The sequence below is a fragment of the Bubalus kerabau genome, chromosome 6 (assembly GCF_029407905.1).
Source record: "Bubalus kerabau isolate K-KA32 ecotype Philippines breed swamp buffalo chromosome 6, PCC_UOA_SB_1v2, whole genome shotgun sequence".
Classification (NCBI taxonomy): domain Eukaryota; kingdom Metazoa; phylum Chordata; class Mammalia; order Artiodactyla; family Bovidae; genus Bubalus; species Bubalus kerabau.
This window is the reverse complement of record NC_073629.1, coordinates 55,432,273-55,453,175: the sequence shown is the minus strand read 5'-3', so window position 1 is coordinate 55,453,175 and position 20,903 is coordinate 55,432,273. Positions and strand designations below refer to the sequence as shown.

The 20,903-nt window shown below is 38.7% G+C and overlaps 1 protein-coding gene across 4 annotated transcripts in view; it reads right to left on the bottom strand.

Annotated features, from left to right (window-relative positions):
- KYAT3 (kynurenine aminotransferase 3) overlaps positions 1 to 20,903 on the bottom strand; it is a 63,316-nt gene that overhangs the window by 14,104 nt on the left and 28,309 nt on the right. For all 4 annotated transcript variants that reach the window (XM_055585255.1, XM_055585252.1, XM_055585254.1 and 1 more), the window contains 8 exons: positions 20,670 to 20,728; positions 20,018 to 20,162; positions 16,224 to 16,373; positions 13,064 to 13,150; positions 11,919 to 12,044; positions 11,703 to 11,823; positions 6,060 to 6,136; positions 2,362 to 2,451 (listed from right to left, as the gene is read on the bottom strand). In XM_055585255.1, the coding sequence (XP_055441230.1) occupies positions 2,362 to 2,451; positions 6,060 to 6,136; positions 11,703 to 11,823; positions 11,919 to 12,044; positions 13,064 to 13,150; positions 16,224 to 16,373; positions 20,018 to 20,162; positions 20,670 to 20,725 (852 nt within the window). In that variant the 5' untranslated portion in view covers positions 20,726 to 20,728. The remainder of the gene's footprint in view (positions 1 to 2,361; positions 2,452 to 6,059; positions 6,137 to 11,702; positions 11,824 to 11,918; positions 12,045 to 13,063; positions 13,151 to 16,223; positions 16,374 to 20,017; positions 20,163 to 20,669; positions 20,729 to 20,903) is intronic.

Genomic DNA, 20,903 nt, shown 5'->3' with positions numbered 1-20,903 from the left:
ATGGATGCAGAACCTGTGGATAGGGAGGGCCAACTGTATTATATAAAGATGCCTTACTTGGAAATGAAAAAGACAATGGTGTTTTCTACTAAGGTTAGCGTTAGAATGATTTGCTAGATCTAAGCCTGAAGGACAATCAGAGAAATGATAAACTAACCAGCGTTTCCCCATTACCTTTCAGGACAAGAAAAGTATAAATGAAAGCTGATCGATCCACTGTGTCACTCTTCATAAGTATATGAATCCCTGTACTAATCATTCACATTTTTTCTCCACTGCTTTTATCAACATCTGACATATTATGTTATTAAAACATTTACTTGTTTATTATCTGTGCTCCCCCAACAGGCTATAAGCTCCAAAAGGGCAGGAATTCTTGACTGCTTTATCTCTGACACTCAGTAAGTATTTGTTTAATAACTGAATAGATTTATTTTGAGAATGAAAAGAGTTGAATACAATAAAATCAACGTCCAACTAGCTTTTATCATGATATCACTTATAGTCATTTGAAAAAAAAAATTTATTAGGATTTTTTTTCTTATTCAGTAGGTATTTTTGATAGGAAACAAAAAAGTTTATTGTAGCCAACATATTCCCAGTTTTGGCTTTTTAACTGCTTCCCAACAAATAGTTTTCAGTATTCTGATTATTCACAGAATGATAATACATAGATCCCTGTTTTATAGATATTAAAAAACTAGAAACAATATAAAAAAATATACATTAAAAAATCTTGCAACCCACCCCAGACCCTATCTATACTAGTTTCATCTGTTCCCTTTACCCCAGATAGCCACTTTAACTATTTTCATATGGTTCTTCCAGAGATTCGTTAAGAAAGTATAAGCAAATAGTTTTCTCCCTTTCTTATACAGAATATAACATAAATAATAATATATACTGCCCTGTATCTTGCTTTTATTTTTACAATATATCCTGGATATCTTTCCATATCAGTAATTATAGAATTTTCTCATTCTTTTTTGTTTTTCCTTTCCCTTTCCTTTCTTTTCACTTTTAAACAGCCATCGCAATAGAGTAATGGCCCCTAAAGAAGTCCACATCTTAATGCCTGGAACCTGTAAATATGTTACCTTGCATGGTAAAATTAACATTGCAAATGTGATTTAAGTTAAAGACTTTGGAGATGGAGAGATTATCTTGGATTATCTGTGGGCCTAATGTAATCATAAGGATTCTTCTAAGAGAAAGAAGGTGGCAAGAGAGTCAGTGTTACAGGGGCTATGTGTCGATAGAGGCAGAGGTGGCAGTAATGTGACCATGGGAATGCGAGTACCACCAGAAGCTGGAAAAGACAAGGAGCAGATTCTGCCTTGGAGCCTCCAGGGGGAATGCAGCAGGGTCGACACTTGCTTTTAGCCTTGAAAGACCCTTATGGACTTCTGACCTCCAGAATGTAAGATAAAAAACTTGTGTTGTTTTAAGCCACTAAGGGTACGCAAGTGTTAGTTGCTCAGTCATGTCCAACTCTTTGTGACCCAATGGACTATAGCCTCTGTGCATGGAATTTTCTAGTCAAGAATACTGAGTGGGCTGCCATCTCCTACTCCAGGGAATTTTCCTGACCCAGGGATCGAATCCAGGTCTCCCACACTACGGGTGGATTCTTTACCATCTGAGCCATCAGGGTGGTAATCTGGTACAGTGAACTAGGAAACTAATACAGTCATATAACATTAAAATGTTTAGATAGACCATAGATTATTTAATCCATTGTCTATAGATAAACTATTCCCCATCTTCTGCAATGAACGACCACTTACACATAGAGCTTCTTAGATCTGCAGAGAACAGCTATAAGGTAAGTGCTCAGAGGATACACTGCTGCTTCACAGAGCACACATACCTGAAATTTCGCTTGGGGCTGTCACATCCTACAGAGAGTTTGCAGCATTTTGCAATCCCCACCAGCAATGTATGAGTGATTAAAGTTAAAATTTTTGTGTTAAAACCAAAACCATTCTTGATAGCAATGAATATGTGCTTGCTTCTAAATTTCCAAATTATACTGGAAGGACATGAAGGAACTGAGCCAACGGAAAGTGAAAGAAAGTGAAGTTGCTCAGTTGTGTCCGACTCTCTGCGACCCCATGGACTGTAGCCTACCAGGTTCCTCCATCCACAGGATTTTCCAGGCAAGAGTACTGGAGTGGGTTGCCGTTTCCTTCTCCAGGAGATCTTCCTGACCCAGGGATTGAACGTGGGTCTCCTGCATTGTAGGTAGAGGCTTTACCATCTGAGCCACTAGGGAAGTCTGAGCCAACTGAAGTACACAACATAAAAATAACACCTCTGCCCAAAGACCATGCAGCAGCCCTAAATTACTGTAACACATACCTGTAAAGGGGTTGCACAAGTATAAACAGTGTTTTGCTGAACTGTCTGTAAATGTTTTATCAAATGTTTAGGACCAATGGACCAGCCAAGCTGCAAAAGGAAAAGATTTAAAAATGAATCTAATTGTACGTACCAGATCTGATAGAGTAGCTAAGCTTAACGAAATTATTAAATATATGCATTTCTAAAATGTTCACACTATAAAAGCTGTGTAGTCTTAGTAGTTAGAAACATTTCAACCTTGATCTTTTTGTGGAATAGTTTCCAACTGAAGTCACTAAATTCTGCCTTCAGAAGGCAAACAGTGCTTGCAATCGTTATTATCTACCCTTCTCTTTGAATTTGCTATTTTTGATATTCTGAAAGTCTAATAACTGGTAACAAAGCTTGTTTGAATTAGATATAGATAAAAGTAACTTTCAACGAGGGCCTTAAGGGACTCTTCCACAATTTCATTCTCCAGGCTCATTTTTGATACTCCCTACTTCTTAGCCAAGTTCAGGAGAAGTGAAACTGGAAGACAATAAAGTTTCAACTGGAACAACTGTGATTGTATTACATAATACAGTGGTTAAGTGCATGGATTCTAAACCTAGATTTCCTGCCCTAGGTGGAATTCGAATTTATTAGCAATGAAACCTTAGGCAAGTTACTTAGATTCTCTGTACTTCAGTTTTATTGTCTGTAAAATGGGAATAATAAATTATGCCCACCTTATAATGTGGTTATGAAAATGAAAGGAATCAGTATGTGTAAATCTCTAGAACCTGGCACATAGTAAGCGTCAAAACATTCAGTTCAGTTCAGTTTAGTGCAGTTCAGTTGCTCAGTCGTGTCTGACTCCTTGCCACCCCATGAATCGCAGCACATCAGGCCTCCTTGTCTATTACCAACTCCCGGAGTTCACTCAAACTCATGTCCATTGAGTTGGTGATGCCATCCAACCATCTCATCCTCTGCATTCTCTTTCCTTCCTGCTCTCAATTTTTCCCAGCATCAGGGTCTTTTCAAATGAGTCAACTCTTCTCATCAGGTGGCCAAAGTCTTGGAGTTTCAGCTTCAACATCAGTCCTTCCAATGAACACCCAGCACTGATCTCCTTTAGGATGGACTGGTTGGAGCTCCTTGCAGTCCAAGGGACTCTCAACAGTCTTCTCCAACACCACAGTTCAAAGGCATCAATTCTTCGGCGATCAGCTTTCTTTCGAGTCCAACTCTCACATCCATACACGGCTACTGGAAAAACCATAGCCTTGACTAAATGGACTTTTGTTGGCAAAGTAATGTCTCTGCTTTTAAATATGCGGTCTACATTGCTCATAACTTTCCTTCCAAGGAGTAAGCGTCTTTTAATTTCATGGCTGCAATCACCATCTGCAGTGATTTTGGAGCCCAGAAAAATAAAGTCTGACACTGTTTCCCCATCTATTTGCCATGAAGTGATGGGACCGGATGCCATGATCTTCGTTTTCTGAATGTTGAGCTTTAAGCCAACTTTTTCACTCTACTTTTTTACTTTCATCAAGAGGCTCTTTAGTTCTTCTTCCCTTTCTGCCATAAAGGTGGTGTCATATGCATATCTGAGGTTATTGATATTTCTCCCAGAAATCTTGATTCCAGCTTGTGCTTCCCCCAGCCTAGCGTTTCTCATGCTGTACTCTGCATATAAGTTAAATAAGCAGGATGACAATATACAGCCTTGATGTACTCCTTTTCCTATTTGGAACCAGTCTGTTGTTCCTCCAGTTCTAACTGTTGCTTCCTGACCTGCATACAGGTTTCTCAAGAGGCAGGTCAGGTGGTCTGATATTCCCATCTCTTTCAGAATTTTCCACAGTTTATTGTGATCCACACAGTCAAAGGCTTTGGCATAGTTAATAAAGCAGACATAGATGTTTTTCTGGAACTCTCTTGCTTTTTTGATGATCCAGCAGATGTTGGCAATTTGGTCTCTGGTTCCTCTGCCTTTTCTAAATCCAGCTTGAACATCTGGAAATTCACGGTTCACGTATTGCTGAAGCCTGGCTTGGAGAATTTTGAGCATTACTTTACTAGCATGTGAGATGAGTGCAATTGTGTGGTAGTTTGAGCATTCTTTGGCATTGCCTTTCTTTGGGATTGGAATGAAAACTGACCTTTTCCAGTCCTGTGGCCACTGCTGAGTTTTCCAAATTTGCTGACATATTGAGTGCAGCACTTTCACAGCATCATCTTTCAGGATTTGAAATAGCTCAACTGTGATTCCTGCCTCTTGCGAAAACTGACCTGCCTCTTATGAAACCTGTATGCAGGTCAGGAAGCAACAGTTAAAACTGGACATGGAACAACAGACTGGTTCCAAATAGGAAAAGGAGTATGTCAAGGCTGTATATTGTCACCCTGCTTCTTTAACTTATATGCAGAGTACAGCATGAGAAATGTTCGGCTGGAAGAAGCACAAGCTGGAATCAAGATTGCCAGGAGAAATATCAATAACCTCAGATATGCAGATGACACCACCCTTATGGCAGAAAGGGAAGAAGAACTAAAGAGCCTCTTGATGAAAGTGAAAAAGGAGAGTGAAAAAGTTGGCTTAAAGCTCAATATTCAGAAAACTAAGATCATGACATCTGGTCCCATCATTTCATGGCAAATAGATGGGGAAAGAGTGGAAACAGTGGCTGACTTTATTTTTTGGGCTCCAAAATCACAGCAGAGGTTGATTGTAGCCATGAAATTAAAAGATGCTTACTTCTTTGAAGGAAAGTTATGACCAACCTAGACAGTATAGTAAAAAGCAGAGACATTACTTTGTCAACAAGGGTCCCTCTAGTCAAGGTTTTGGTTTTTCCAGTGCTCATGTCTGTATGGGAGAGTTGGACTCTAAAGAAAGCTGAGCGCCGAAGAACTGATGCCTTTGAACTGTGGTACTGGAGAAGACTCTTGAAAGTCCCTTGGACTGCAAGGAGCTCCAACCAGTCCATCCTAAAGCAGATTATTGCTGGGTGTTCATTTGAAGGACTGATGTTGAAGCTGAAACTCCAATACTTTGGCCACCTGATGCGAAGAGTTGACTCATTTGAAAAGACCCTGAGGCTGGGAAAGATTGAGGGCAGGAGGAGAAGGAGACGACAGGATGAGATGGTTGGATGGCATCACCAACTTGATGGACATGGGTTTGGGTGGACTCTAGGAGTTGGTAATGGACAGCGAGGCCTGGCATGCTGCGGTTCATGGAGTCGCGAGGAGTCGGACACGACTGAGCGACTGAGCTGAACTGGGATTCCATCACTTCCACTAGCTTTGTTTGTAGTGATGCTTCCTAAGGCCTACTTGACTTCACATTCCAGGACGTCTGACTCTAGGTGAGTGATCACACCATTGTGATTAACTGGGTCATGAAGATCTTTTTTGTACAGTTCTTCCCATTAGCTATTATTTTTTCTCCTTTTAATTAATATACAGTAATCCAAACATTGCAAAGAAAAGAGTATCATCAGTTGGTTACTTATAAATAAGCAAATTACCCTATTTTTCTTACTTTCAAAAGAATGATTACATCTCAAAAAGGATAAAAACATGAAAACTGAATAAGAAAGCAAATCAGTAAGTATAAAAACCTGTGTAAACTGAGTATTTATGCATTTACAACACACAAAAACACTCTACAAGAAATAAGATATGTGCCTGTTTTCAAACAATTAAATTTTTCATCTTACCTTCCAGCCAGTTACACTGAAAGTCTTTCCAGCACTTCCTATGGTTATTGTTCTCTCCCACATACCTGGAAAAGTGGCTGAATGGCAAAAAAGGGGGGGGGAAAGGTTAGTTAATTGCTTTATGATCAGTCTACACTCAGTATAATCTAATAACAAAAATGCCTTATAATATAGGCAGTATAGTTATTTCAATAGGTTTTTAAGAGATAATTTAGCTTTACTGAAACTCAGCTGAAAATGTTACCAAGCTTGAAAACATTTAAGTGGTAAATCATCTCCCAGGGCAGGAATGGTCAGAAGCCGCAGCCGGCAGCGCTGTGGGCCGGCTCAGTGCAGTGGGCATGGGAGCAACAGCACCCGGCTCCCAGCGTTAGTGGTAGCTGGCGGCCAGCACGATCGTTCTGTGGCCCAGTTTTGGTTGTGGTTCTGGTAGTGTTTAGCTCACCTCTACTCTGTCCATTTTCTGAGTCTGATTTCTACAGGATTCTTAAGGCAGTGGTGGTTCTTAAAATACATTTCCCACCTAGCAATATCAGTATCACTGGGGAAGTCATAAAAAAGGCAAATTCTTGTATCCTCAGAAACTCTGGGGAAGGCCCAGCAGTTTGCAGGCATGTGCAAGAGTGAGGGTGTGTATTTTAGAAATAGCACACTGAGATGTAAATCCATGACGTATCTTGAAGTCATCTTCTCATAGCAAGTAAAGTGTCTACTAAGATATAAGGTAGCTAAATAAAGTTCCAAAATGTAAACATATGCAATTTCAGCATTTCATGAAATATCATCAATATTTATAAAGGTAGGAAAGCCATATAAATTGGAAGAATTACCACTGTATTCTCTGTGAAACCCAAAAAGAAATCCCAAAAGGACAAATTATAAAAATATTTAGAGGGTCCATTCGAAGACAGAATATTCTAAGATATATCCTCTCAAGTTTTGAGACATTTCTATTCTTCCAAAATATTCCAAAGGACAAGGCATGTTTTACTTTCCTATTTGACCACAGAAATATCTAAACTATGTATAAGGCACAGTATTACTCCCTTTAAAGTAATAATATATATCCCAAGTCAGGAACATCTATTATTAAGAACAACACTTAGAAATAAATTCTTTGAAAATAAGAATTACCCAAACTAATACAAACCTAGCATGTTTTAACAATAAGTTAAACATGAAGAAAATAAAAACTATGTACACATCAAATGTAGGTTACATTCACAAAATATCAAAACTAATTAAAGTATTTAAAAGCTAAGTATTTTCTTGACGGCTATTTTGGCCATATAAAAGTGTATCTTTTTCTTTTTTCTTTCAAGGAGTAAGATGATCAGCTATATAATTTATGAGGAATTCTATACTAATTTTCCAAATATCAAGGGATTAATATATAAATACCAATGTATTAGAATAATCTCTTCCAGAACAGAGGTTTCTTTTGTTGAATATAATGCCATTTTACTCAAAACTGGAGACACCATTTGAGTCAAGAATGTGACCCAGTATGAACAAATTCTACAATTCCAATTAAAAGAGTCCTAAGTAATTTAAAACCTGGAGAATGAAATGGCAACCCACTCCAATATTCTTGCCTGGAAAATCCCAGGGACAGAAGAGCCTGGTGGGCCACAGTCTACGGGGTTGCAAAAGAGACACAGCTTAGTGACTAAACACACAGACGCACAAGTCATTTAAGAACAACTAGATAATCATGTCCTCTCCGTCTCAGAGATTTGGGGAGCTACAGAAGTTAAACAGAGTAGAGGACCACAACACTGCATGTGCATAGAGCAACAAAGAAAAAAAAAGTCTTTACAGATCGGATGATTTAGAAAAACCATATCTAGTTCCAGTACTGGTAAGTTTAGCCTGCAGTTACACATGAAAGGCAACTGGTCTTTGCACTTCTCGTGTATGACCCACCCTCCTTAAATCAACCACAGCAGCTGTAACAGTTATTCACAGGTGACTTAGGCTTCAATAGAAGTCAGATAAAGATTAAGACATGATGAAGAGTGCAAGCTACACCTGGGAAAACTGTCTCTGTGACATGAAGCTGATGCTAATTTCATGATGTGTGGCCAGAAACTTATTGCATTAAAGAGCTACTATTGCACTCTGCAAATTGATGGAATAGCCATTTTGTATCTTTCATGTAACAAAGTCCACCATATTTAACAGAATACGTTTTCACATGTTTGTACTCTCTAAATAATGAAATAGAATGAATAATGAAATGAATAATAATGATAATGAAACAGAAATGAATAATGAATTCATTTTTTTCTTGTTTTAACATCCAAGTTGTTACAACTAAAAAAATCTGAGTTAAAAATATGTCTTGATATCTTTAGCAAATAATATCATTTACACTTTTACCATGAAGTATTTATAATATAACGTTTAAACAATAAGTTTCAAGATCATTTAAAGCAATATTTTGAAAAGAATATTGCTAAACTGAGTTAAATAAAATATAAAAGCTTTGAGTTATTGCATAGACCTGAACATTTGTAAAATGTACAAAATGTTAAGCATAAAATTATATTTATTCATTAGATAGATGCCTCTTTCTCTTTCTACTTAATCTTAAAAAAATTATCAAAAAATGTAATTGTCCATGTTGGTTTGATTTTCAACTGGGGAGTAGTTAATGACCTGAGACAGAGATCATCAACAAGATGTGGCAAGGTGAACTCTGATGCAATTTTGACAAATAACAAAATGGGCTGTGCTAAGACACCATACTTTACAAATTTCTGGCCCTCTTCTTTGTTTATACATTCTCCCTTAGAAGATACATTGTCTTCCATGTGTTCCACTATCAACAAAATTTTGATGACTGTCAAAAATGAATCCCTTCACAATTTGATCCTGACAATCAGGCCTATAATTCTACTTGTTTGTAGACATCTTCTCCTCTATGTCTCAAAGACACTGAAACTTAGCATGAGAAGCAGGAATTTCCTTTGCTCAGCTTAGCATGAGAAGCAGGAATTTCCTTTGCTCAGCTCTTCCCACAGGCCTGTCTCCTTCCATTTCCATCCCTGGTTAAGGCCTCATCGCTGCTGAGTGGTCCAGGCTAGAGATCTCAGAATCATACTTGCTTGCCTTCCCACCTTCAAATGCTATATTCTGTGCCTTACAGTTTATACTTCTAAATAACCCCAGCGTATGATCTCCACTGCCAGGGGATCTGACTTAAAATCCTTACCTGCAGCTCGTTCTTACCTTTATAAAACAAATCCAGTACAGAACCAATTACCTTGCCTCATCACACCTCATCATTGCCTGTTGCAGCTGTTCTCAAAGTATGCTCACTGGTACCCTGATGGTCAAATTAATTATTGAGTTTTTTTAATAGAGCTTGAAAAAAATTGACTTTAAGTTTTCCACAAAATTTTCTTTAGCACTTCAAACTGCTACTGGTTATCTCAGTGGTAAAGAACCAGCCTGCCAATGCAGGAGACATGGGTTTGATCCCTGGGTTGGGAAGATCCCCTGGAGAAGGAAATGGCAACCCACTCCAGTGTTCTTGCCTGGAAAATCCCATGGACAGAGGATTCTGGTGGGCTACAGCCCATGGGGTCACAAAAGAGAGCTGGACATGACTTAGTAACTAAAACAACAACTGGTTATCTGATGGTGAATGCTACCAATAGTGAAACAAATGAGCATCAGGAAATGAACAATAATGGCAAAAATCGGAAAAACTCAGATGTATTTATTTCAGTAACACTTTGTTACAGGTGAATACACACAGATTTGTGATTTTTATATTGACTTCTAATTATTAAATTTCTGTTAAGAAAATTACCTCTAGCTTCATGATGAAATACAGTATATATTGTCACTAATTCATCATGTGAACATTGTGACTTCACGATACTCTATCACTAAAATATAATAAAAGTTTAAGAACCATTGGCCCCACCTCAATGAAATTTAAATTCTTTATATTCATATATAAAGTCCTTCAGAATCACCCTACTTATCCGGTCTCATCTGTGCCAGTTACTACAACACACTCTTATAAGCCAGTTAAGTATATCTTGATCTTTCATGCCACCTTACCTTAGTACACAAGTTTATCTGAGAAGAATTTTCTTTCTACTTCTCTGACTAATTCCATCTTTTGCCCACTTTGTTGATCTCCTCTGTGTCTCCACAGCAGTTTGTAATTTACCACAGATAATTATGATGTGTGAAACAACTATTTATGTATAAGTACACTAATTTTAAAATTTATTGGTTCCTGCCAGTGATATTATTCTTCCCTCACCCTTTCATACTTCCTATTCATTTTATTCAACAGTTATTTTCTGATTGTCTACCATGCACAAGACCCTATTCTGGGAACTGATGATTCAGAAGAGATCAAAACATTTAAAAATTCCTACCTCCTTGCAGGTTAAAAGTAAAAATATATAGATCCTGATATTTGTTATACAGGAAAACACAGGACAGAAGGGTTGTCCTGGTAGTCCAGTAGTTAAAAATCTGCCTTGCAATGCAGGGGATGTGGGTTCGATCCCAGGTCCGGGAAGATCCCACATGCCTCAGAGCAACTAAGCCTGTGTGCCACAACTACTGAGGCACTCTACAGCCTTGTCCTGAAATAAAAGAAGCCACTGCAATGAGAAGTCTGAACACCGCAATGAAGAGTAGCCCTGACTCCCCGTAACTACAGAAAGCCTGAGTGCAGCAACAAAGACCCATCACAGCCAAAAAAAATAAAACAAAACAACAGGAAAAGGACAAAGAAAATGCAGAGAGGTTTAAATCTTAAATGTTGTGGTCACAAAATCTGAAAACTGAATAAAGACCCCAGGGAGGTGACACTGAGTCGTTTGGATATCTGAGGGAAAACTGTTTCCAAGTATAGGAAGGGAAAGTGCAAAGACCCAAAGATTGAGGCACAGTTATAACCCTATAGTTGATATAAGTTTGGATCACCCCAGAAGACACCATGGTATCTGTGACATGGCCTGGGTGTGTGTGTGTGTGTGTACACTCAGTCACTTCAGTCATGTCCAACTCTTTGTGACCCTATAGACCATAGCCCACCAGGCTTCTTTGTCCACAAGATTCGCCCTCCTCCAGAGGATCTTCCTGACCCAGGAATTGAACCCACGTCTCCTGAATTGCAGGTGGATTCTTTACCATTGAGCCACTGGGGAAGCCCGAGATGTAGTAGTAATGGTGAAATCCATTGCAGCAATACCTTACTGTCACAGCACTTTCTTTCCTGTTCATCTGGCATTTCAGCATTTCCCTTAGTAGGGACAGGCCAGTTCAGGAATAAGTAAGTTCCCTATGTCTTATATACAAAGTAATAGTTAGATTATTGGGAAAAAAAAAAACAAACAAAAAAAGCTAAGAATAAAGGCAAAAGTACTACTTCTCTGGTTTCCTTGTTGTATACTGTGATCTAAAACCTTGTCTCCTAAGTTTGTACTGCTTGTCCTTCAACCTGTTCATAAATCCATTCAAACATCATTCATTCAAGTCCCGTTTTTAAGTGCTCACAGACATCTACCCGTTACAAAGACTATTCTAAAGCTGTTCTGGGATTCTTTCCAGATACTCCACATGTGTGCAAACACATTTAGATTTGTGACTCTACGTAATAATTGGTACCTATTTTAAAATGCTTATTTCCAGTATATACAAGCCATTCATAAACCTCATCACTGATGCAGAGTGTGTCATATTTGATGCAAAGGTCGGCAATTACTTGGAGTTCCTCTTTGGTATACACCTACACATATGAAAGGAAACAAAAGAGCAGAGCCAATTATTCAACGTGTGAGAGAATGACGGATCAGAAGATGCATAAAGAGTTCAAAGACTCACCTTGCCAAGGGGGTTATGCGGAGTATTTAGTATTATAGCTTTGGTTTTGGAATTAAATTTGCTTGCCAGTTCTTGAGGATCTAAGGTCCAGTCAGAACTAGAGCATTTTTTCCCATCAGCAGGTTTCTAAGCATGAAGAATGAAGATGTGATTTAATCAGTTAATTCATGTTTGCTGTATTATAAATAAATAACCTAATAAGGAAAAAAAGTAGAGAAAGGCATGGCAAAGGTAACTTAATAGATAACTAACAAAGAAAAGAAACAAAAATAACTAAGATTTACTTCTGCCTTAAGAGCCCAACAGGACTTGAGTCCCATGCTCATACCTGTTAAATGGAAACATGAGCTCTGTCAACATTAACAGCTGTAAAAGTGCCTAAATTCCTTCAGAGGAGCCAGCTATATGGTTATGGTTAACACGTCTGATTATGGTTAACACGTCTGATTCTATAAGGCTAATAGAAGATTCTGTTATTCACCCTAGTGTGTTACTTATTTTAATAAGATTTTTTAAAAAGACAATTAAACTATACTGTATTCCTAAAGATAAAAGTAGAGTAAAAAAACCAAAACACTTCATTCAGAATTGAGTAAGTATTTATTGAATACCCAGCACACACCCTAGGATTCCCAGGGGGTTCAATGGTAAAGAATCAGCCTGCCAAGCAGCAAACCCGAATTCAATCCCTGAGTTAGGAAAATCCCCTGGAGGAGGAAATGGCAACCCACTCCACTATTCTTGCCTGAAAAATCCCATGGAGAGGAGCCTGGAGGGCTACCATCCGTGGGGTCACAGAGTCAGCCATGACTTAATGATTACCAGCACATACCCTGCACTGTTAGCCCTGGGGACTAGAGCTATAAAAGTGAGTCAGAAATGGTCTCTGATCTGGTGATGCTCAGTCAGTAGGGGAGATACATAACCACAAAAAATACTATTACATACAAGGTAGAAGCTGTTAGATACATGGCAAACATATGATGAAGTAATAAAAATCCCCCCTTAAATAGCTGTTACCTTCAGTCATGGTAGAGATATACAGTAAATCCCAAAATGTAATCAAAGTAGAAACTTTATTGACAACAAAGTAATAGGCATTTTCAAAACTTTTTAAAAAACGTAAATCATAGGGGCAGACTTACACATCTCAGGGGAACAAAAACAGGTGTTGCTCTGGCCATTCTCACCATGGGCTCATAGCAGTCATAGAAAGGCACTATCACTATGACCTGGAATCAAACCAAATAATGAATCAATCAATAATTAATCCATTTAACAAATATGGAGAAGGCAATGGCACCCCACTCCAGTACTCTTGCCTGGAAAATCCCATGGACGGAGGAGCCTGGTAGGCTCCAGTCCAGGGGATCGCTAAGAGTCCGGCACGACTGAGTGACTTCACTTTCACTTTTCACTTTCATGCATTGGAGAAGGAAATGGCAACCCACTCCAGTGTTCTTGCCTGGAGAATCCCAGGGACGGGGGAGCCTGGTGGGCTGCTGTCTATGGGGTCGCACAGAGTCGGACACGACTGAAGCGACTTAGCAGCAGCAGCAGCAGTGTACGTACTATGTGTGAAGCACTATACAACATGCTAAGATGCAGCAGTCTTTGTCTTCACACACCTGAGTGAAAAAGACCTTGGGAACAAACTTGTCAGGAGCCTTAACTGGACCCCTTGATTTCCTAGGGAGCTCTGTGGATAGGCTTGCAGTGGGACCCTTCAAATCGTATGCAAAATTTTCTACATGCATAGGTTTATTTTTCTGGGAAAAGGGTCCATAGCTCTCATTACATTCTCAAAGGGATGATCTAGCCAAAAACAGTGAGTTTAAATTTCAAATTAGAAAATAAACAATCAGCAGCACAGCAAGAACAGAAGGAAAGAGAGCACTGCAGGGATGCTCTCTGTTATGGTGTAGTAATTTCTAAGTATTATCCTGAGAGAAGAACAGGGAAGCCTGGCGTGCAACAGTACATGGGATCACAAAGAGTTGGACACGATTGCGCGACTGAACAACAACAACAAAGACATTTCTTTTTCAAAAACATCCCCAAACATAGAGAGAATGCAAGAAGACAGGATGCTACCGTTAATGTCTGATACCCACAATTTCCCTCCAGGTGACTTATATCTGGATTCTTTTTTCCTAGCTCCTTTGCTCCTACAAGGTCCTGGAGGCTACCACAGGCTCTCTCAATCTACTCATGGCCTGTCTCTCAGGTCAGTGGGCCAGACTAACCTGTCCAGTTGGTACCTCTTCTGCAATATGCCAGTCTGGACCTAGTATCCCTGACTTATTGCTTTTCTATAATGAGTTTAAACACGTGATTTATATCCATTGTCGACATTCAGTTTTTCTATCTTTTTTACATGCAGCAATACTTCACAAACATTTAATATTATTTAGTTTTAATGCATTGTTTTAATGGGTATTTGAGAGTCTACTGAATTCCAGGATAATTTTGTTATAGTTTGTATAAGTAACAGTACAGTGAATTAGTGACTGCACAGTTTCTCCATTTTAGTGCTTGTTACTGCTAGACTAAAGAGTATAAACACCTTTTATGGTACCATATATATATATATATTCAAACTGCTTTTGAAAAATCTGCCAACAATGTATAATTTTACAAGTCTACACTTAAATTGAAGAAAGTAGGGAAAACTACTAGACCACTCAGGTTCTGACCTAAATCAAATCCCTTACGATTATACAGTGGAAGTGAGAAAGAGATTTAAGGGACTAGATCTGATAGACAGAGTGCCTGATGAACTATGGATGGTGGTTCGTGACATTGTACAGGAGACAGAGATCAACACTATCCCAAGAAAAAGAAATGCAAAAAAGCAAAATGGCTGTCTGAGGAGGTCTTACAAATAGCTGTGAAAAGAAAAGATGTGAAAAGCAAAGGAGAAAAGGAAAGATACACCCAATTGAATGCAGAGTTCCAAAGAATAGCAAAGAGAGATAAGAAAGCCTTCCTCAGTGATTAATGCAAAGAGATAAAGGAAAACAATAGAATGGGAAAGACTAGAGATCCCTTCAAGAAAATTAGAGATACCAAGGGAACATTTCATGCAAAGATGGGCTCAATAAAGGACAGAAATGGGATGGACCTAACAGAAGCAGAAGATATTAAGAAGAGGTGGCAAGAATATACAGAAGAACTGTACAAAAAAGATCTACAAAACCCAGATAATCACAATGGTGTGATCACTCTCCTAGAGCCAGACATCCTGGAATGTGAAGTCAAGTGGGCCTTAGGAAGCATCACTACGAACAAAGGTAGTGGAGGTGATGGAATTCAAGTTGAGCTATTCAAATCCTGAAAGATGATGCTGTGAAAATGCTGCACTCAATATGTCAGCAAATTTGGAAAACTCAGCAGCGTCTTTTAATTTCACGGCTGCAGTTACCATCTGCAGCGATTTTGGAGCCCCCAAAAATAAAGTCTGACATTGTTTCTACTGTTTCCCCATCTATTTCCCATGAAGTGATGGGACCAGATGCCATGATCTTCGTTTTCTGAATGTTGAGTTTTAAGCCAACTTTTTCACTCTCCTCTTTCACCTTCATCAAGAGGCTTTTTAGTTCCTCTTCACTTTCTGCCATAAGGGTGGTGTCATCTGCATATCTGAGGTTATTGATATTTCTCCTGGCAATCTTGATTCCAGCTTGTGCTTCTTCCAGCCCAGCGTTTCTCATGATGTACTCTGCATATAAGTTAAATAAGCAGGGTGACAATATACAGCCTTGACGTACTCCTTTTCCTATTTGGAACCAGTCTGTTGTTCCATGTCCAGTTCTAACTGTTGCTTCCTGACCTGCATACAACCTGCCCTTATGTAAATAGGCTATAAATAGAAGAATAAACAACATGCAACAAAAGTGAATGAATCTCACAGACAAAATGATAAATGAGAGAAGTCAGAGTCAAGAGTATATGCTGTATGATTCTATTACATCAGGTTAAAGAGCTAGTAAAATGAATCTCTGCTGAAAGAACACAGAAGACTGTTACCTCTGGAAGAATACAGACTAGGAAGGGGCAAAAGGGAGCCTTCCAGGTTCCTGGAAATGTACTGTATCTTTATCTGGTTTGTGGTTACAGGGAGACAAACATACACACACACGTAAACATTTACTAAGTTGTACTTAACAGTTTTTTGTGAACTTGACTGCATATATACTATATTTGAAAAATACTTAAAAGAACATAAAAAAGTGAAAATAAAAGCAAGACAAATGATAGTGATTGATAAAGGCAAAGGCAGCACAATAATGTTAATATACTTACTTCATCCCCCTCATCAATCAGTCCTTGAATGGCGTTAAAAAGAGATCCATATGCTCCTACTGTCACGAGGATTTCTTCATTTGGATTGATTTGATTTTGATAAAACTTTTCATATAGGCAGGACAGAGCTTTCACAAGTGATGGATGACCCTGTGGAGTGAAAAGGAAGAACAAAACCTTGAATTTAATTATGAGACCTACTTCTTTGAGATAGTTTGGCTCTGAAATGTTAACAATTTTTAACATTTAGGTTTTACAATTCTCTAACGTGTATTTTTATGGCAACAAATTAAAAAAAAAATTGTTCCCCTTATTTTCAGAGGGTTCCTGAATGAATGGCCATGATGATTTGCTAATGATTAAAAACTTCCCTATTAAATGACTGATTTTTGAATACAAAATTTCAAGGTATCAGCTTTGTTATCTGATATCTTGGATCTCTTCAAGAAAATCAGAGATACCAAGGGAACATTTCATGCAAAGATGGGCTCGATAAAGGACAGAAATGGTATGGACCTAACAGAAGCAGAAGATATTAAGAAGAAATGGCAAGAATACACAGAAGAACTGTACAAAAAAGATCTTCACGACCCAGATAATCATGATGGTGTGATCACTCACCTAGAGCCAGACATCCTGGAATGTGAAGTCAAGTGGGCCTTAGAGAGCATCACTATGAACAAAGCTAGTGGAGGTGATGGAATTCCAGTTGAGCTATTCCAAATCCTGAAAGATGATGCTGTGAAAGTGCTGCACTCAATATGCCAGCAAATTTGGAAAACTCAGCAGTGGCCACAGGACTGGAAAAGGTCAGTTTTCATTCCAATCCCAAAGAAAGGCAATGCCAAAGAATACTCAAACTACCGCACAATTGCACTCATCTCACACGCTAGTAAAGTAATGCTCAAAATTCTCCAAGCCAGGCTTCAGCAATATGTGAACCGTGAACTTCCTGATGTTCAAGCTGGTTTTAGAAAAGGCAGAGGAACCAGAGATCAAATTGCCAACATCCACTGGATCATAGAAAAAGCAAGAGAGTTCCAGAAAAGCATCTATTTCTGCTTTATTGACTATGCCAAAGCCTTTGACTGTGTGGATCACAATAAACTGTGGAAAATTCTGAAAGAGATGGGAATACCAGACCACCTGATCTGCGTCTTGAGAAACCTGTATGCAGGTCAGGAAGCAACAGTTAGAACTGGACATGGAACAACAGACTGGTTCCAAATAGGAAAAGGAGTACGTCAAGGCTGTATATTGTCACCCTGCTTATTTAACTTATATACAGAGTACATCATGAGAAACGCTGGACTGGAAACAACACAAGCTGGAATCAAGATTGCCAGGAGAAATATCAATAAACTCAGATATGCAGATGATACCACCCTTATGGCAGAAAGTGAAGAGGAACTAAAAAGCCTCTTGATGAAGGTGAAAGAGGAGAGTGAAAAAGTGGGCTTAAAGTTAAACATTCAGAAAACAAAGATCATAGCATCTGGTCCCATCACTTCATGGGAAAGAGATGGGGAAACAGTGTCAGACTTCATTTTTCTGGGCTCCAAAATCACTACAGATGGTGACTGCAGTCATGAAATTAAAAGACACTTACTCCTTGGAAGGAAAGTTATGACCAACCTAGATAGCATGTTCAAAAGCAGAGACATTACTTTGCCAACATAGGTTCGTCTAGTCAAGGCTATGGTTTTTCCTGTGGTCATGTATGGATGTGAGAGTTGGACTGTGAAGAAGGCTGAGCGCCAAAGAATTGATGCTTTTGAACTGGGGTGTTGGAGAAGACTCTTGGACTGCAAGGAGATCCAACCAGTCCATTCTGAAGGAGATCAGCCCTGGGATTTCTTTGGAAGGAATGATGCTAAAGCTGAAACTCCAGTACTTTGGCCACCTCATGCGAAGAGTTGACTCATTGGAAAAGACTCTGATGCTGGGAGGGATTGGGGGCAAGAGGAGAAGGGGACGACAGAGGATGAGATGGCTGGATGGCATCACTGACTCAATGGACGTGAGTATCAGTGAGCCCAGGGAGCTGGTGATGGACAGGGAGGCCTGGCGTGCTGCAATTCATGGGGTCGCAAAAAGTCGGACACGACTGAGCGACTGATCTGATCTTGGTATCTGTTTTTTTCTGCCCAGCGTCTGCATCCTCTTTTTGCTTTCAGTAACCACCTTGATTTTCAGTCATTTGCAGAAAATATTAGTAAGTGTCCAAGTGCAGGTCTTGTGATTTTGTTAGGAAAGCACCCGGCTCCGGAGTAATAAACTGGGTCAGGATGCAGGAGAAGAGGGAGATTGCTTAGATATATCCTAGGTTGATGAGGTAAAAAGGTATGGCTCCTTCTAAGTTGTCCATCACAGTTCATATGAAGAGAAGGAGGAATTTTTTGTTAAGGATATATTTACTTGTCATCTTTTTATTTTTTTTGGAACAGTGGCATGTATGTCCCAGAGCCTCACCTGGTTAAAATCAATAAAAGTGAAGCCAGAGCACAATTTTCATATTTTGAAATTAGGAAGTATTACAGTATTAGAGAAGCTTGTTGTAATTAGTAATAGAAGGTCAAAAAATATACACAAACTGTTGAAAAAGCAGCAAGAGACAGTTGTCACCCCTCCCAGAATCCAAAATTCTCTTTGAATTCATTTTAATAACAGGTTTAACAAATTCTAACAACAGGTGATATGAAAGCAACTATAAACACTATACATCTGCCCTTACAGTAATAAGGATTTGTGCTTAAATTTTTTAATTACAAAGTGACTCATGATTCATATAAGTAAAATTAGGCAAAAGATCCATAAAGAAAAATTATCTTTCCTCAAAATCTCTTACTTCCCATGCCCTGAGGTGACCCACGTCCACAGCCTGCTGACACTGCAACCCCATCCCCACTGCTACACCGATATAAACACACACACATACATATACACTCATATATATTCACAAGAGCTGGAAAATATATGAACGATGGGTATGGGTATGTTCCAATAAAACCTTATTTACAAAGTCAGGGATTGGTTGGACTTGGCCATAGCTTGCCACTCCTTGCCATGGATCAATTTAGGGAGAACTAACACCTTAACCATACTTAGTATTCCAATCTATGAACATCATATATCACTCCATTTATTTAGGTATCATTTAATATCTCTCAGCAAAGTGATGTAGTTTTCAGTGAACAAACATTGTATATATCTTTAAAAAATCACTTCTAAATTTCAGTGTGTTTGGATATTATTGTAAATGGCATTTTAAATAATTTTACTTTTTAACTTCACTTTTAGTACAACAGAAATACAACTGATTTTCGTACACTGGCCTTGTGTCCCGAAGCTTTGCTCAATTCACTTAGTAAGTTGTGGTACTGGGAACTCTCTGGCTATAGTAGGCATTGTAGCAAGAAGGATGAAGTTGGGCTGAGGCAGAGAGAAAGTAACTAGTTGGAAATAAATGATATTAATGAAGAGACCAGTGATGAAGCTGCATAAGTATGAAAGGAGAGAAAACATGTCTCAAGTGGATACTCTCCTTCCTTTGTTGCCATGGGAACCCCATCCTGGAATAGTAGTAAAGAAGGGGCCGAGACAGGACTGTGGAGAAGCTGGAATTAGGGGACAGCTTATCCTCGGATATAAGTGCAAAGGTGGGGGTTCCTTTGCCCATCAGGTTGGGATAGTTGGTTCCAGAAAGCCAACTACAGAGAAGTGACAGAAGTACATTCACACACAATACAATACAAAATACACACTCACACCACACACGGTGCTCATATACTTACAAAGCCCCGTGTGTACTGATTCAGATTATCAATTGCTGCAATCTTGGATAATTCTTCCTTTACATATACAGGAGGGGATATATCTGGAAGGCCTTGGCCAAGATTCACAACAGAAGGGTCTGCAGCCAGTTTGGTAAATTCAATCCTAAGATAAAAAAGACTAGTGTTAGTAAGAACTATGATTACAAAGTTAGCTTTTTATACCTCATAGTCTTATAAAACTGAAAAGTAAGATTTAGTCTTATAGATCAAAATAAAATTAATGAGTTCAAGACAATTTTACCATCTACAAAATGACTTTGCCTAGAAAAATAATGGTTGAACTGATAAACTTAATGTTTCTTACAAATCTCAGTTCCATGATGCTCATATTTTAATCATATGGGCATTTTTTTTTTTTTTCTCAACCATCTGCTGCTAGGTTTTCTCATTAGAGAGTAGAGCTAACAGGAAAAGTTCATGCATTAAGAAGGTAAGTTTCACAAGGTCATCACCCAATTTGTCCCTTTCTCTGTCCATTTCCAGTGCCTAGCATAGGGACTGGCACACTGGCTAAGGGAATAAATAAGTGTATGAATCATTACTTCCATTTTCAATGAAAGGATGCAAAAAAACTTTACCCAATTATTATTGTTCACTGTAAGGTACTCACCACACGTTGCTATCAAGGCCTTCAATTCGTTTTGCATTTTTGAATTTCAAAGACATTTTCTGAAATATATAAAATTGAAGGGGTTTTAAAATTTTTTTCATCAAACAATAATGCCAGAAAATCATGGGCAACCATTTCTCTTCCCTACTGGCACCATAGAAAAAGCAGTACCATAGAGAAAAATATTAGATGCCATTAAAAAATCCCCAAAAGGAATTCATCTCTCCTCTACTG